This window comes from Manacus vitellinus, unplaced genomic scaffold (assembly GCF_001715985.3).
Source record: "Manacus vitellinus isolate BGI_N305 unplaced genomic scaffold, ASM171598v3 scaffold_18_pilon, whole genome shotgun sequence".
Taxonomy (NCBI): domain Eukaryota; kingdom Metazoa; phylum Chordata; class Aves; order Passeriformes; family Pipridae; genus Manacus; species Manacus vitellinus.
This window is the reverse complement of record NW_021939324.1, coordinates 6594844-6613727: the sequence shown is the minus strand read 5'-3', so window position 1 is coordinate 6613727 and position 18884 is coordinate 6594844. Positions and strand designations below refer to the sequence as shown.

The window sequence follows — 18884 nt, the reverse complement described above, 5'->3', positions numbered from 1 at the left end:
AACAGAACTCTGGGCAATTCTGTTTTTCTAGAAAAGGAAACGTGTGCTTTGATTTACTATTCGGAAAGCATTTTGTTGGCAGGATAGTGACATTAAATGTGATGTCAGAGTTCAGTAAGCCTCTGGTTTGTATGACAGATGAGAGGAAGATATTATTTTAATGTAAGAAAAGGGAAGCAAATTTCCATCTGGTATGTGCAGAACTTCCTAAGTTTTAAAGAGTTTACTTCCAGTTGTGTGTGAAAACTGACTAATATTCGTATTAGACTTTGAAAATTTGAGATTTTTTTAAATTGTTTTTAATCATTCAATTAATTCTTTTTATCTGTATATGTCTAATGACTTACATGCTTGAAATGACAGTTTTGTAAAACTATATCTACTATAGACTGTGCTTGGCTTTCACATTTCATAGTGGTGTCATGGCTTGTTGTGACTTACACTTTATGTTTTTTATTTTTTCTTTAAAGAAGGACATTACTTTATGAAAACCTACTGCATGGGAGAAAGAGTGCCTAATGCCAACAAAGGAGAAAGTATAGAAAAACTGTATTTCCTTAGCTGCTTCAGGGTAAATGAAGTAGTGTGACTTGTCTGGATGTGAAACTCTAAAATCATAATGAGGAAAAGATCAAACTACTTTGCAAATCGTTTTTTTTTAGTCTTGAAATTGAAGTTTGAGGAATGAGCTTACGCTGTTTTGTAGTCTTCCATATGATGTACTTGACAGACTGTAAAGGATGACAAGACTCCTTTCTTTAGCCTTATGTACTAAATAAATTGTCAAGAGATAGTCTTTGTTTTTGTCTTTGCAATAGTCCAGAAAATTTGACAGCCCTTGCTGGAGAAGCAAAGTGGAAAAAAGTCTGCTTAATTACGTCTGACTCACTGTCTTCTCTCTAATTTGTCATTGACTGATTTGATAACATGGTTAGTGCAGTGCAAAAATCCAGGGGAGGCTTTTCAGTTCCTCTTGTGAATAGCTTTTATGATTTTACTTAGAAAAATACATTTCTCAGAAGTTTTCACTATTGTTGACATGTCTAGGTTTCAACAGAAGACTTTGATTCCCCACTCAAGTCTTTTTTTTTTCCTTGTTTCAGGAGAGAGCACTTAAATACTGCAGTTATTACTCACTTGAAAAGTCCCTGCAATTACATGGCCTCTTTGCTTTTGTCAGATTCCTGTGAATTATTTTCAAGACTCTAATAAAGGGATTTACTCTATTTTTTTATAATTGTTGAGCAGTAAGTGTAGCAGTGAAATCGCGTAGTTCTTAAGGGGAAGGGAAAAAAAGGTGTGATTCCTTTTCATGAAAAAAAGATCTGTATGTCTTTGAGCACTGGCACTGTATGGTGCAAGGTACCATTTGGAACTATAAATGCCAAAGTATGAGAGACGGATGAGTGCAGTTTACTTTTCATACAAAGGAGGACAACAGGGAGGATTTTTGTTGTTGTTAATGTTAACATTTTTTATTGGGAATGGAGTATGAATGTCATGATCTTTGCTTAGTTAAAGTTTCAGAAAGGATTTTGCTGTGGGTCTTTTTGAGAAGCAGAGTGGTGGTGGGGATGCCTGTAACGTATTTGGTGAGATACAGAAGCTTAACACTTGAATTTAAGAATATGACTTGGAAATTTTTTCTCATACAGTGTGCTTACAGGGCTTGTTAGCTGTTTGGGTATATGTGTTAGTGAGACGAGGTAAATATTCAGGATTTCCTTGAAAAGTGTGTGGCATTTGTGTAGAGGCCTGGCTAGTAATTCTCACATGCATTGCACTGTAATTGATCTGAAATTATTTGGGATACAGACACCACACAGCCTTAAAACTGCCAAGTTAATTGTAACTGCTTTATAGACAACTGATATGTAGTGTAGTGTAGTTGATCCCACTTCACACATCAAAAGAGAGCCATGTTGAGTTTTTGGGATAGGTTTCTTTTTAACTCCATAAAATATTTCTCATAATTTGGATTGATCAAATATGTTTTATTGTGCCTTAGATTTGCAACATTTAGATTTACAGTCAGTCCTTCAGTTACTAATCCCTTTGGGTTTGTTCCTGTGGAGGATTTGTTTAGTTTTGGTTTCTCTTTTGTTGCTTTACGGAATTCTTTCCACTTCTGTAGTTTCCTGTAAGTCTATGACTCCTTTCCATAGAAAATCATGTGTTAGGACCTGCAGTTCTGGTATGTTTTGGTGAGCTTTGGTTTAAGAAAGCATCAGATGATTGGCCTATCGATTTCAGCAGTTTAATCTTCACAACTGCACAATAGAACTCTTGTCTTAGCCTTTTTACTCTACCCCTACAGAGACAAACTTATTCTGTATCAAATTTAATAAACTAGTTGTTATTTAAGAATGAAATATGTTTTGTTCTACAAGGGTATGTGGTTTTATATGTGGAGTTGATTAGTTGTTTCATCTAACAGATTGTTTTACATGTAGTTTAGATGTGATGAGAGAAATCTGGGGTCTGCCCCCTTCAATAATTACCTAGATGGTGTCCAGAACAGAAAGAAATAAAGGATTTCTTTTTTCTCCTGGTTTAGTGTGGGAATTTCAATTATTTAATTCTGAGTCTTTGGTTAGGGCTGTGTGTACTTTGCCTTTTCCCATAATTCTTTTGTCTCCTAATGTAATTTCAAGTTACTTTTATTGCCTTTACCTGTCTTTTTTATTATTTTTTTCCTTTTCACCCCAAAGTGTATTGCTTTAATGGAAAGTTTTCTTTAGTTATGACTTACTATGACTTTGACATTGTAATTTTTCATCCTACTGTCTCACCTCTGCACCTGTGCCTCTTTCTGTCTTCAGAATATGTTTGTCAGTGTTTGCAGTTCATCCTTTTGTGCTGTCAATTCTCTGGCATTTAGCCTGTTTTCCAAATCTAACCCTGGCATCACATGGATGCACAACACTGCAGCATAATACAATGCTGTGGCATCTGTTGTCTGTTAGCCTGTGCTTTCAGCTGGGAACCTCAGAGCCAAATTAAAATTCTGGTACTGCTGAGGAGCTGATGCTCAACTGATTTCCAGAGTTTGTGATTAAGTAGGATTGCTTGTCATTAACAAAATCCTAAATTGTTGAGGGAAAAAATATTTTCCAGTTCCGTTTTATTAACAATACATGTTTGGTTTTGTTTTTAACTGAGTTACTAAAATGAAAATGGCAGGTGGTTGTCCTACTCATGATGACTTTCTTTGTATTGCTTTACTACTTATTTTTCATCTGTCTAAAGTCTTAAAATAAATCCCTTGATCTGATTTTGGAAAAAGTAAGAAAAAAAAGTAATTTACTGTTTCTAAACTGAGATGCTAAGAAGACATTGTATTAAATGCCATATAGAAAAAATCTTGCAATCTAACAGTGAAGTACAGGATAACAGGTGAGCACAGTCTGCAATCAGTGAACATAAAGGAAGAATGAGAAATTAAACTATCAAAAGCAGTTTGAAGGTTATGGATAATGATTGCAATGCTGTTGGCAATATTGATACCTGTTGCTGATAGCAGTAGAGCGCTGTGCCAATCTGCTAATTTTAACTATCAATAGTTTTCTAATACTTTGTGAAAACACTTTCCTATAGACATTTGCTTCTCTGTTCTTCCTTTAGGTATCATGCCAGTGTACCATAACATGTTTGCGCTCATGAGTGAAACAGATAGAATGTGGTATCCCCCGAATCACACCTTCCATGTAGATGAAGCAACTAGACTCAAGCTAATTTACCGGATAAGGTAATCTACATCAAATGTTATACAACTTTCATGGTCAAAGAAAACTATGTGAGAAAACACAACCATAAGATATTAAGTTGAACCATAATTTCTCTTAGAAGATATGAACAGATTGTTGGTGTTATCTGGAAAAGAGATAGATAAAAGAATCAAAATTATTGGAGTGGTTTGAATAATATATTTCATCAATTTTCTATATCCCATATATTTCCCAATGTCAGGTTGAAGAAGCAAACAGTAAAAAATATAGAAGTAAAAATACTATTTTTCTTAATAACGATGCATCTCATCTCCTCTGTGCTTATCTGTTTAAAATTAGTGATGGTTCCAAAATGCAGAGTAATTATTCTGTGTAGTCAGGCATGTGTCTGCAATAGAACCATTTTTCCCGACCTCGTATTTGAATGTAGACATCTAAAACAATAGTCAAAGTTTTCCTTTTGTAAAACATTTTGTTTATTTACATTATATAATGTGGCCTGAGTTTTTCTTTAGCAACTGTTTCAGAGGAAACTAGAAGACACTAATGAAATTATCTGTATTCTGAGAATAACTTTGCAAAGGTCCTCATTCCTATCACTATGGTTTATCACCCTGCTTAAATGTTGTAGTAGTTGGACACCACGAACTGGGTCTGAAGCCTTTGTTGACTTACTGGGATTTCATAGTGGCCCTCCAAAGCAGCCAGCACTAATTACATGTATGTGAGAACAATGATGTCTGAAGTTGGTAAGCAAAAGTATCTGTTTATTGACTTTTCCTTAAATCTGTTTCCCAACAGGTTTTATTTTCCGCACTGGTATTGCAGTGGCACCAACAGAGCGTATCGGTATGGCATTCTTCGCGGTGCAGAAAGCCCTGTTCTTGATGATCTTGTCATGTCTTATCTATTCGCGCAGGTATGATTTGCTTGCTTATTTTTTAATGGAGATTGGTAAAGGTTGTCAGTATTTATTCCCTTTCTATCTTCTGATAGTAACTGCATAGGCTCTTGACAACTTGAAGCCTACTTGAGATGAAAATTAAATTCCATGTCCTATTGTATGTTTGGAGAGATGAAGCAGTGGCAGTTTTAGGGGAAGCAGTGAGAGTATGTGGGTTGAACTGACACAATGTAGAACATCCTCCCCATAATGACCTTTTTGAGATTTGAAACAAAAATATTTTGAAAATGGCATTTGTAAGCATGATGGCAGATGGTATTGCTTATGAACAAGTGCATCTTTTTGTGGATGAAGGAGTTCATTCAGAAGAATGGAGTCTTTAAAAAAAAACAAACAACAAAAATCCCAAATAAAACAAACCTAAACAATCAAACAAAACAACAAAAAAACCCCCAACAACTGCAGCCCAAGCCCCTTTTATTGATAAGCAGCAGTGCTATAGTTTTAATTTGCTTTCTTACGTTCTTTCTCAGTGGCGAGCTGATTTTTTGGAGGGATGGGTACAGATGCCTGTTACTCACGAAACACAAGAAGAATGCCTTGGAATGGCTGTTCTAGATATGATGAGAGTGGCCAAAGAAAAGGACGAAACCCCACTGGCTATTTACAATTCAGTCAGGTAACTCCATAATTCATAACTCTTTCACACCTATCTGATATCTAAAAACAGTATTTTTGCACATTAACATCTGGGAGGAGATGTTTAGCTGCTGGCAATTGATGTATTCAAATGGTTATATAAATCTACCTATAGTGTAAACTAGAAATTAATAGAAGACTTATATCATCATGGCCATTCATGTTTTGGGGACATAGATTTGGCTCTCTTAATGAAAAGTAAGGCAGCAGCTTCTTACGTGGGAAAGTATGTAAGCAATAATTTGAGGTGAGACACCCTTCTGGAAGTCATCAGATCCAACCCCCTGTTCAGGGCCAACTTCAAAGTTAGATGAAGTTACTTGGGCCCTCATCCAGTAAGGTTCAGAAAATGTCCAGACTTTGGAAATTCCACCATATCTCTGGGCAGCTTTGTCCTGTGCATGACCATGCTCGTGGAGGAAGATTTTTTTCTGTATCTAATGAGTTTCCTTTGTGATACTGATAATCCTCTGTTGCCTCTTGTTCTTTCACTGTGCATATCTGAGAACTATAATTCAGTCTTTTCCGTAACTCTCCGTTGCTTGAAGACAATTAGTAGAACACCCTACTTGAGCCTTCATTTTTCCAGGCTTAGTAACTCAGGCTCCCATATGCCTCCTCTCTCATGTCATGTGCTCCAGGTTGATACACCAAAGTGAATTTGATAAACTCAAGCAAGTTCAGCATAGATCTGCACAAAACAGTTAAGAGCCTGGAGCATATGACATGAGAGAGGAGGCATATGGGAGCCTGAGTTACTAAGCCTGGAAAAAAAAATTCACTTTGGTATATCAACCTAATGAGTTTCTACTCTAGCTGAGTTAATTCTGTCCCTGCTTGGTACTTAATGCTTGATGTTTGTCTTTTAATGAGACCTAACAGGAAGAGATAAAAACAGAATGAGAAACAAATTGGCCAGCTTGTTGCAGCTAGTAACTGCAATTCTTTTGCTTCTGATAAAGACTGTGGACTGTGATATAGGAACTTCAGTGATAACCAACCACAGTGTTGTATTCTACCAAGAAATTTGTCCTTTATCCATATAGTTGCACCTACCTGTGCAGTATTGTCTTTCCAACTTCTACACCAAACCAAGCAACTGTGTAACTTCTGCTGCCTTACCTCAAAACTGAACTAACGAAAGAATAGACATCTCTGGATTTATGGAAAATGCATTATGTAATATATGTTGCAACTGGAAAAGGGAAAAATGGAAGAAAACACAGGGCTGTATTTGAAAGAGCATACTATAGATTGAAGGATCCTTGTTATCCTACAGTTTAAAAAATAAGGGTACATTTAGAGGAAAAGATATTTTCATGTTGACTTGTTTAGCACAGAAGTAATGATCTTTGCTGTATTTAATGGATAAAATCAGTAGTTCTTTTCTGATTATGTATTCACAGCTACAAAACATTTTTACCTAAATGTGTGCGAGCAAAAATCCAAGACTACCACATTTTGACACGAAAAAGAATAAGGTACAGGTTCCGCAAATTTATACAACAGTTTGGCCAATGTAAAGCTACTGCCAGAAACTTGAAACTTAAGTATCTTATAAATCTGGAAACCCTTCAGTCTGCCTTCTATTCAGAGGTTTTTGAAGTAAAAGAACCTGGTGGAGGTCCTGGAGAGGAAAGCTTTGCAACCATTGTCATAACTGGAAATGGTGGAATTCAGTGTTCGAGAGGAAAACTTAAAGACTGTGAAACGCTTGCAGAGCAGGTAATTTTTTAGAATTATTTTAATAACTGTGCAGTTTGTCATATAACAGAGTAATTAGCTTATGTTAGAAGTTCTAATTTACCCCAAGTAAATTTGGTACTTCACAGTAATGCTACAATTTCCATATGGCTGAGGATCACAGAAATATATTGTCTTAAACAGTGCAGGATTTTAAAATTAGTTCTTTATTGAAGTATTAGAAGAAAGTCATGTAATAGTTCAGTGCTTGACATACAAAAAATTGTGCTGGACCTTCATGACTGTAAAAAATGTGGAAAAGTAATGACCCTTCCCCAGGTATAATAAAATGCACAAATTCCTCAAATTCTCTTTGAAAGCAGGGATTTAAAGACTCCAAACACCAGATGAATTTCCCTGTACCTCTTTCCTGCTGCAGCTAGACTCCTACCAGTATCTGAGTTAGCAAATTTAAAGTGACATTTCTGTGACTGCAGAATCCATCTAGTCTTTGTTCAGGAATTAAATGCTAAATGGTTCCTCTAAGTGTTAGTAATCACGTACTGCTGCGTTTTTATTTAACAGTATTATTTCTTTTGTGTGTGACTTCCCATCGTGACTGTTCATTATGTTGAGTTTACCAAAACATGATACAAACTTATAGCAGTATATGTTGAGAGTGCAGGAATTTCCCAAAGGTAAAAGTAAATGCAAAAGGAAGCACATGTGAGTTTTCCAAAATAAATGCATCTGTTTGCTACTTTTTATTCATAATATATAGCAGTCAAGACCAAACTACAAAAGGTTGTATTTTCCCGTGTGCTGTAATAATTTGTAAAGATAATATATGCTGGAGGTTTTTTTCAATAGTTAACAAAAATAAATCTGATTACATACCCAGGTTTTTTAAAGTGTGGTGTTCTTAGATAATTTGTACACAATTCATGCATACTATGCTGTTTAGGCCTGGCAACCAAGCCTTTAGTAACAGTAGTGTTTAAGCGGATCATCTTTCCTATAGAGATTGCCAAATTATTTTTTCATAATTAAAAATATTATCATTCCATTATTGAGAGAGACTTCATATATTTTCAATGGTACAGAAACTGTTTATAAGGTTGGTTATGAAAACCCAGTGAACCAGTATGGCTGCTTGTAAATGTGATCATAACTCTCGTTTCAGCAAATTTTACTGATGAACATTTATTAAGATGTTGAATTAAAACAAAATTTTTTTTATTTGTATAGAATGACATATGTGGGGTAAATTGGGAAGAAATTTATTCTGCAAGTTCACATTTTCAACAACCAGATGAACAAATTAAGCATCAGAAACTTCAATGCATTTGAGATGATTTATGTGTCTAATTGGGGTAGTCTGATTTGAATAAAATCTATTTGCTTAGGAAGAATAATTTTGGATACATAAATCTAGCTTTATTTAGAGCTGTTACTTATCACCTGAAGTTCTACTGAAAATAAAACAAAGTATGATTTTTATGACAGTGTAATTTGACTTGTGAAAGAATGAAAGTAGTGGTACAGAATATCATAGTATCAAAAAGTACCTGTACTTGCTGTCAAAAAAAAAGTATCTTAGATTTTTGTTTAGTTAGGATTTGTTCTTCAAGTTACCTAGTCAGTGATGACCATGGCTGATAGGACAACTTTCTCTTACTGTTTCTTCATTTGCACTAAATCCATCTCTTTGCTAGCAGATTTTGTAGCTCTCAAAACAGTAATCAAAATGTTCCATTGTTAATTCTTGCAAAATACTACAGAGGAAAAAAATATCTACAATTGTAAAAAGTCAAACCTATGTATGGATATTTCTGTTCACGGTTCCTGGATCTCTGTATATTCTTTAAGTTACATTCCTAGTGATGGTTCCATAAACACAAAAATCCTTTATTTATTTGTAATTGCATGTTGAATGTTTTATGATCCTCTTTGTTGCCAGCTTACAGGTTCAGAATTGTAGGAATTCCAATGCTGCAAATAGGTGAGGTTTTTTAATTGCCATTTATGTTATTACTACATTATGTACCCAATATTTGTTGCAGGATTTACAAACGTACTGTGATTTTCCTGATATCATTGATGTCAGCATTAAACAAGCAAGCCAAGAAGGCTCCAGTGAGAGAAGAATTGTCACTATTCACAAACAAGACAGCAAGAATCTGGTCTGTTTACTTTGATTGCTATTCTTTCAAATAGATGTTGCTTTGAGCAGACTTGTGTGATTGTTGTGTATTTAGTATTTTATAGCCAAATACTGTGTTAATTAAGCTTGAGGTAGAACTAAATGCATTTCAGCAGCATAAGTGGTGTATTGGAACAGTAAAGGTCTTCTGCATTCAAAGCTCTGTGCATGGAAAGGGATATTTATATCTGAGGAAAATTTCTGATATACAGATTGATTCTTTTGTTATTAGAGTCTTGAACCTGTGTCTATTGTTTTAATTCTCAAGTGTACTGTTTCCATGGCATCATGCTAAGCTCTCTGCTAGAGACCAACACATTGAAAAAGGCTTCAAATTTCTCTGAAGGAATGATGATACCCAAGTATCAAAATTAAGGTCGTTGCTTTTACTGTTTAAGATTCTTTGAAGGAGATCTTAAGAAAGTGTTTTATACACGAATGTAAAAGGTTTTTTGTTTGAACTCCAACATTGCACTTGAGTCAGGTTTTCCAGCAGGTATAACTGTCACAGAGTTGTGTGGTCGACTGACCCTGGCTGGATGCCTGGTGCCCACCAAAGCTGCTCTAATCACTCCCTCAGCTGTATAGGGGAGAGAAAATACAGTGTGAATCCTTCCCACAGGCTGCAGTTCTTCATGAACTGCTTCAGCGTGCGTCCCTTCCACGGGCTGCAGTCCTCCAGGAACAGCTCCGTAGTGGCTCCATAGTGCCAATAAACAAGTTTCAGTGCAGGCTTCCATGGGGTCACTACCTCCTTGAGGCAAATCCACACGCTCCGGCGTGGTGTTCTGCACGGGCTTCAGGTGGATATCTGCTCCACAGTAGACCTCCATGGGCTGCAGAGGCACAGCCTGCCTCACTGTTGTCTTCACCACAGGCTGCGGCTGTTTCCTGTTCCTCTTAATAAGGAGTTTCAAGACTCCAAATTCTTGGCACCTGCTCAAAAGTACCAGCTTTTTTAATTGCTGTCTAGCAAGGAACTTGCCAAAGAATTGGTTTCAAATGCTAAGTGGGTCCCCATTGTCACCGGGAAACTAGTGCAGCACATACTAAAGCCCACTCTGTTGGGCTGCACTACTTACTGAATGAAATCTAAGGTGACTCAGAAAATGGCAGATGCTTCTCTATTTTTCTTTATTTGCAGTAATAAATATGTTGTTACAGACAGATTTAATTTTGCTCTGCTCTTACCTGTTCATTATACTGTGAATAGACCTTTTCCACACCCATTTTCCTTTGCCCACATTATTTTTCTCCCAGCTTCCATGCAGTGTACCTGTCTTTCTAGTAGTCAAAGGTGAGCTTCTCTCTATGATCCAGCTCAGGATGCCAGGCTTTGCTGACTAGTAGTTAGGTTTCCAGGCAGGTACTTTTCTAGAGATTTTTCTTTGCTACTTGAAAGCAGTCATATAAATCTTTGATAAGTGAAGGCTCTCCTTTAGGAAGAAGAGAAACACTGTGTTGGCAGTGAAGTAGGTGTCTGCCATGCTGAGTTGTATCTACTCAGTTTTTCCCTTTCAAATGTCCTCATGTCAGCATTCCTCTGCTGTTTCATATATTTAGAGTAAGATGTTTGGGTTTTTTTAATGGCAGATTTCATAGAATCGTGGATGGTTTGAGTTGGAAGGGACTTTAAAGATCATGTAGGTCCAACTCCCCCACTATGGGCATGGACACTTTCCAGTAGAGCAGGTTGCTCAAAGCCCCTTCCAGGGATAGGGCATCCACGTCTTCTCTGTTTTGTTTGTTTTGTGTTTGATTTTGAACATTGAAGATTGTTACAAAGTTTTGAGTGACAACAAGAAGGTAGAACATACAAACAGCAGTTAAAAACTACTTTTATTCATGTCTTTAATGTATGCATATGTGTGTAGCTTTTATACTGCTAGCATATCCAGGAATTTTCTGTTGCCTACTAAAAATTTAAATTCTCTCTCTCCTCCCCCTCCACCATTGTTCTGTGTCAATTTAACAGGAAGCTGAATTTCAGTCGTTAAGAGAAGCTCTCTCCTTTGTATCATTAATTGATGGATATTACAGATTAACTGCAGATGCCCATCATTATCTCTGTAAAGAAGTAGCACCACCATCAGTCTTGGAAAATATCCAAAGCAACTGTCATGGACCAATTTTGTAAGTAATTTTTTTAGCAATTTAACAATGTGATATTTGAAAGATGAACTTTAGTTGACTGTGAACTGTGATGGACATCTTAAAATGTGCTTTTATGTAACATGAAATGCTTTTCCTCTTATTTTTCACTTTGCAAAATACATAAGCAAACACCCTAAATATTGAAAAATAAAAGGGGAAAAAGATTAATTTAAAGAAAGCTGTAAAAAATTGCAAGTTTGAATTAGGTATTTGTTAATATTGCTCATTAGCCAATCTCTGATATTCGTGGATTTTGAAATTATATGATATTAAACATTTTTTTTTACTATAGCATGGACTTCGCTATCAGTAAACTGAAGAAAGCAGGTAATCAGACTGGTTTCTACGTTCTTCGCTGCAGTCCTAAAGATTTTAAAAAGTACTTCCTTACCTTTGCTATAGAGGTTTGTATTCTACCTTAAATAGTGCCTGTTATCTTTATTGTGATGTAATTATAAGCCTGGGGTGTTCAGTAAATGATTCTGAATTTTCCCTCCAGAATGTTTGTGTAATGTGTGTATTCTTAGCTACTTCTGTCAGACTGGCCAACCTTCAGGGTCTTGTGAGCAACATCAAAGTGCTTGTTTGGTAAAGAATTGCTAATGGCACATACCATATGCCTAGGAGACCAAGACAGGAAGAGGGAAGACAACTTGGGGATGGTGACATGGGTCTTGGCACTGTAGTAAATATTTGGGAGCTGGAGCAGTTTGATGGATTTATTTTTTTTAAATTTGGTTTTTTTTAGTTGAGTCTTTTTTCCCTAGGATTTCTGCATATCTCCTCCCCCCTCACCAATAGGACTGACTTAGACAGAGTTGATTATCCAAGAGTGTCTCCTTCACAAGTTCTTCTGGGTTCGAGTCCTGTCCCCATCCCCAGTACTGGGCCAGCAATATTATTTGTCAGCTGTTATGTCAGCACAGGTTTTCTGAGGATGTCTGGTGTTAGCTAGAGAGAAAGCCACCCTGAAAACGCATGCACTTCTCACATAGGTAAAGAATGAGAAGTACCCCTCCTACATGACATTGCAGTTAGTGATAAGACAATACCTCAATATTGCTGATACATAATTGCATGGTCTTGTTCCAAGGGTGGGCTTCTCTTTAATTACATTAACAGAGCTACCTTTGGGGTTTTAAGTAGGCAAGGTAGGACATGGGGTTTCCTGCTGGTGTGCAGCAAGCTAACGTGTTTGCTAATACTGACAGAGATATGTACATCTCTGAAAATGAGAAAACAGTGTTGATGTGTGAATGAAGAAGTAAACATCAGTTTCACAGAAATGTTATGTCCAGTCAATTAAGTGTTTGATAAGGAATTTTATAAACCAAGCTATCGGTTTCTGAGGCAAAAAGTGAGAGTCAAGCTTGTGAGTGAATCCTACCATTGCCATTAAGTGACTTGGCCCCAAGTTTTCTTCCCTTGTTCTGAGTCTTGCAGAAGTCATTGGAAGGCTTTTGAGATTCAGATTTTGTTGGAACATTTGCTGCAGTATTGAGGTGAAGAACCAGGAACGCACTATTAAGAGCTTATCTTGTTTAAAAATGTTTAATGGTATCTTTTCAAGACTCATTGAATAATTCAGTGCATATTGAAAATCTGTGCTAGGAACTAATTTCTTAGAACTGTACGGTAGATAACAGAAAAACAGAACTATAGCTGAGATCTCCAAATGCCTGCCAAAAGAACATGGAGCAGAACCATTTGGGCTATTGCTTCCAATAAAATTTTGTTTTGATATTACCCAATGTCAGAGTGAATAAGCTTTCATTAATGGCTCTGAAGGATTTTTCCTAGGATCCATTATCTGTTTTCTCAGCTCCATCTTTGCAGCTTTCATTAACATTTGTTTTTCTCTAGCATCAACATGCTAGTTCCAGTGATGAGAGTAGAGTCATGTTTTCTCAGAATCAATATTACATATTGAGAGCAAAATAACAAATTATGGTCATATTTTGCTGAAGCATTCTTTCTTTAATTAATAGAGTGCTATACATTTAAATAAGCTTTCAAATATTAAATATTAATCAATTTTATTTTTAATGGAAAAAAAATCTCTGCAGCGTGACAATACTACAGATTATAAGCATTGCTTAATTACAAAGAATGAGAATGGAGAATATAATCTTAGTGGAACGAAGAGAAGTTTTAGTAATCTGAAGGATCTCTTGACCTGTTACCAGACAGAAACTGTCCGTTCAGACAGCATAATTTTCCAGTTCATCAAATGCTGTCCTCCAAAACCCAAAGGTAAGAGCAATATTATTTCTAAGCAAAAGGCTTTCCAACTTCTAGATTAAAGATTTAAAAATAACAGAAATGACTCTCAGATAGATACCTGTGTTTGTGTGGGGTTTTTTAGATTTCACTGAGCTATTTGTTTGTCTTGCTAGTCATAGTGTTCAGTCCCAGTGCCTGCCAAATTTTATTTTGGTATAAGATGGTCTTCCAGAAGTAACCATGGTAGCCAGTTTCATGATTAGAAGTAAAACTGGTTTCTTAATTGAAGTGGATTGTGTGCAGCAGCATTTCTTCTTCAGTCGAGTGTGTTCATGTCTTGAGAAGGAAAGAGTACTTAAATGTATCATTTATCACTGAGTATGGTTTCATAAGCAATGGAACCAATAATGTCAGTGAATTTCTGTCATTGTTGACATCTTAACTGAGTTATGCCAAAGCTGTGCTGTGATTTCAGCTTCTTTTTAACACTGAAAAATACACAGGGAATAGAGCTTCTACCTGAGGAGTAGATTTTTCTTGGCTTCATGTTAAATTTTTTTGCCTACCTTTAATATTCTTAATATCTTTCTCTTTTATGAATTCTGTTAACATCTGCCCTTCTAAGTAGTATTACTTACAGTTAATATTGGTTTGTCTTAGACTCTGTCAAAGTCCCTACTTAAAGAAAAAGTTGTGACAAAAGACTATTTGATATCACTTCTGCCCCTCTCAAATTTGACTGAAAATAGCTAATGGATTCAAAACCTTTGAAAAGATTTAACAAGTAAATATGTATGCACATTATAGAGAATAATTTTGTAGACTTATTCAGTATGAAACCAAAAATGTATATGCAGCAGAATTATAAGTTATTGAATAAATATTATCATGTGTTACCAGATACTCACAAAGATACACCTTTCAGCTTTAGTTGTAGTATCAGACCTGCTCTACTCTGTAATATAAAAGAAGGTGACTTTCATCCCCTTTTCCATCCCTGATTGTTATTACAGCAGCAGTTAAAATGTGAAAGAAGGTAGGAGTATTTTCAGAATGTTTGTCAAAAGTAGGAATACTTAAAAACATAAAATAAGTGGGTGAACCTAGATGCTTTTGTTGATGAGAAAATATCAGACTTTGAATTAAATTAAATATTGCATGTCTTTTGAATAAACTGTTATTGATGTAATATCTTGTTTGAGTTGAATTAACCACCCCTCATTAATCCTTCTCAAACTATATTGGTTTAGTTTTATATTTTACAAATTTTCTGTGGTTTTCCTTTCCCTCTTTCTTCTCCCAGATAAATCAAATCTCCTAGTCTTCAGAAGCAATAGTGTTTCTGATGTACCATCATCACCTACGCTACAGAGACACAACAATGTCAATCAGATGGTCTTTCACAAAATCCGCAATGAGGACTTGATATTTGTAAGTCCATTAGTTGCTTTTTCTACTGCAGATATTGGGTTTAATTCATGCCAAGTTTTAAAAACCTCTGTATGTGTTTAAAAGAGTCTTATCTGAGCCAGGAGATTTTGCTGTGATCTTTTCTTAGAGTTGTGGAAACAAAATATTTATTTTCATTTTCCACCAATGCAAATAATTACTTCTGTAAAATTAAGAAACTTCCTTTTGACTGCAATAGCAGTTGTTTGTTTCTAGAGCTATCTAAATACATATTTAATATCAATTCCTTCCTCTCTGGTTCTTGCAGCAAGTTATTTTCTGAGATTCTTGAGGAATCAATAAGAAATAATCAAAGATTTAAGATATTTCTGATACAGTTGCTTCCTTTTCCCATCAATTTGACTCTACAGCCAGCATACCTCGAAAGATTTACATATATGTTAATTAGGGATTTTTTTTTAAGAGTTCTTTTGCAAAACAGGCAGATATTTCTGATTTTTTCCCCATCTGTATCCTTCCTTTCTTATAGGAGGAGAGTCTTGGACAGGGCACATTTACTAAGATTTTCAAAGGTGTAAGGAAAGAAGTGGGAGACTATGGCCAGCTCCATCAAACTGAAGTTCTTTTAAAGGTGCTGGATAAAGTGCATAGAAACTACTCTGAGGTTGGTGTCTAGTGCTATTTCTTCTATAACATTTGTCAAAAGCATTACTTTTCTTAAAATAAATGAGTATGTGTTATATAGTAGAGTGCTGTATTGTTTAACCAAGCTCATTCTTGGACTTGTGACAAACTGGGAGTATGGATTTGAGACTGACTTTGGGAAGTACACCTATGTATTTTATTTCCCCTCTCCCCACCACCCATCAGAGAATTCAGAGCTACCCACTGAGAACTGAAGAACAGTTTAGTTATACAACTACCACAGAAGAGGTGGCATGGCCTCAGAATTGTCTTAACCAGTACATTGCATACAGATGAGGGACCAGCATTTATGGTAAATCACTTTCTTTGGATAAACTGTTTTCAGTGTTTTGGAGTCATACAGATTCTCCAGTGAAATCAACATTTTGGATCAAGTAATAAAAAATCAGAAGTATTTATGTATGAGAAACACTTGCCATATATAGATTCGCCCATATTCATTGAGGCTTTCCACTTTTTGAGTGAAGCTGTTAGCAAACCTGAAATGCCTTTGTGCAAAAACTAATACACTGGTGATGTAATTGAGCCCAAGATTGTGTATGTTATTTTACAGACTTTCACAAGATGTAGTGGTGTTTATTATATTAATATAACTTCATATGACTGTTTATTGTTTATTTAAATATGTAATTGATATAAATTCCTAATTAATCTAGCTATATTTACAGCAAGCCAAGAGAACCAGTATACTGTTTACTGAACTTTTCAATTACTTAAGACAAATCTATATGAAAATGTGAGCAAAAAAGAAAGACATTTCAGATGGCTAATATTGATAAGCAGTGTAGCCATACACTTTGGACAATTGAAAACAATAAAGAAACCATAAACCTATTATAATTTTAATAAGATGGCTAATATATTTACATTTTACAGTTGAGTGGAATCAGTTACTAAAAGCTCAGTGAGTACAGAAATAAAAATATTTCTGAAGGAAAAATGTGCTCATTTTGACCTTGCTTTGTTGGGTGAATGATCAGTACACAAGCAAGTGTACTTGGAGATACTGCTGAAGAGAATAAAAAATTATTAAAGAAATAAAAGCATTTGAAACTTTCCTGACAAAGTTAGATAAGGTCTTGCAGTAATGAATGAATTATATAATACTTGTGTTTTAACTTAATAGTATGCTAAAAAGAAATAAATTGGAAACTGAATAGTGTGTTGTAAACTTCTCAAAGTTAAATGACATTGAAGAAAAGATTCCTTTCGAAATGCTGAGATACATCTGCCTGCAGAAAAAAAGAGATTGCTAACCCATCTGGAATGTGGGTTATCAGTTACTTAGAAAAAAAAAATAGACAAAAAAACCCCCCAACTGAGAAAATTCAAAACAAAAAAACCAACCAAACAAAAACTTCCATAAAACAACAACAAACAATATAAAATATGTTACATAGGGTCTTTGCAATGAGATAGAAGTTGAAATGTTTTCAAAAATGCATATGATTTTAATAAATTTATTAGCATTTTAGGGCTTTGTTTTCACTGATATTTATTTTTTCTCACTCCCTACCAAAAAGTCCTTCTTTGAGGCAGCAAGTATGATGAGCCAGCTTTCTTACAAACATCTGGTGTTAAATTATGGAGTCTGCGTATGTGGAGAAGAGAGTAAGTAGAAATTAATTATCTTTTTGTAGTGATTTTATACATCTCTCATTAGGGTGTGAATAAAAAACAGGGAAAAGCAGGGGAAAAGAACCATCAAAACAAAACAATTAGAGACAGCAGCTGGGCAGCTAATACATGTTTACATTGCAGTAGTATTCCTCTTGGTGTCTGAGAACTAGTTGATGTGGTGATAACAAAGAAAAGGGAAACGTTGTCTTAACTACAGTCGGTGTGAATAGTAACCTCTGTAAATGACTGAGTCATGTCTGTTCTGTCTGAGGATCTCACGTTTTAAAAGTCTTGCTGAACCTCCGAAACAAGTTTTTGAGATGCCAGAGAAGTTGCACCCCCTATGTTGTATCAAGTGTGGTTAGCAAGAAAGGGCAGTGCTTGGCTACCCAAAAAAACCTTCATTTACTGTGATTGGAAACTGCAACCCTTTTCCACACATGCGCTGTCTTCATGAGCACAAATATAGCTTTGGGAAGTTTGATTTAGAGGTCCCATTCTGAAAACATGAGGTCCTATTACTTCAACAAAAACATTACAAAGTATTAACAGCAGTAAAATCTTTTCCTTGTCTGCAGAAGTTGAATGTCTTTTCAGTTTAGCTACCTTGTGACTGTGTATTTATAAGGGGAGTTTTTAAGAACACCTGAAATACATTTATACTGTCTTGTAATGAAATCTTTATTTTGAATGGTTTTCATATGCTCATGTATGCTATCTCCAAATATGCACTGCTGGGTCTCACTTTGGCAGTATTTCCTCTTCATGCAGTCTTTGGGCAGAAATGTCAGTTTGCCCTAAACCCTTTTTTTTCTATGATTAGAAATTTGTATGAAAGAAAGCATTTTATAATAATCGTATAATCATATTATGTAGATGGTTGCCATTATTAGAGAGAAAGAATTTCCAAAAGAGAGAGTGGGTTCTGTATCAGGAATTACCTCTCTTAGAAGGCTGGAAGAGGTACAGCACTATGCTTTGCTAAGAACTTGTGCAAGCTTTACAAAAACAACCCAAGGAGTTTTTTTTCTATTTCTGTAGTCCCTGTACCCCACACAGGGACTATATATAAAATTTCAGATAGATCAAGTTTATAATTGACAAAAACAGTTATTTATATATATATATAGTTACTTATTTCACCTTTAGATCATGGTTGTCTTCTATAGATTCTTCTGTTTCTGAAGGCAAAAGATATTACAATTTAATTAGAGCTAATTACTAAGAAGAAGGAAGAAGCAGCTGTTATTGATTCTGTGGTTTACATGATGTACAGATTTGATGAAAATTGTTTCACATAATTGCAAAAAAAAAAGAATAAATTTGCTGTCTGTAAAATGAATTTGTTAAAAAATCAGTTTATTTATTACAGGCAAATATAGTACCAGTAGTTTCCAGTGTCTTTAGAGCTTAAATAAGAAACTAAATAAGAAATGCTTACTATTGCAATGTGAGCATCTTGCAGCTGAGAGCAAGAGTTCAGTCCTGTAATTTGAAATTGTTGTGTTGAAAGTGATGAAGAGAACACTTCATCGCTTTGAATGGATCTTGTTTC

At 35.4% G+C, this 18884-nt stretch overlaps 1 protein-coding gene across 1 annotated transcript in view; it reads left to right on the top strand.

The window, feature by feature from the left end:
• JAK2 (Janus kinase 2) overlaps window positions 1-18884 on the top strand; it is an 83783-nt gene that overhangs the window by 43386 nt on the left and 21513 nt on the right. Inside the window, exons 7-17 of the mRNA XM_018070352.2 lie at window positions 3625-3748; window positions 4530-4647; window positions 5166-5311; window positions 6738-7056; window positions 9078-9197; window positions 11193-11350; window positions 11664-11775; window positions 13438-13624; window positions 14898-15025; window positions 15534-15668; window positions 17233-17320. Of these exons, the coding sequence (XP_017925841.2) occupies window positions 3625-3748; window positions 4530-4647; window positions 5166-5311; window positions 6738-7056; window positions 9078-9197; window positions 11193-11350; window positions 11664-11775; window positions 13438-13624; window positions 14898-15025; window positions 15534-15668; window positions 17233-17320 (1635 nt within the window). The remainder of the gene's footprint in view (window positions 1-3624; window positions 3749-4529; window positions 4648-5165; window positions 5312-6737; window positions 7057-9077; window positions 9198-11192; window positions 11351-11663; window positions 11776-13437; window positions 13625-14897; window positions 15026-15533; window positions 15669-17232; window positions 17321-18884) is intronic.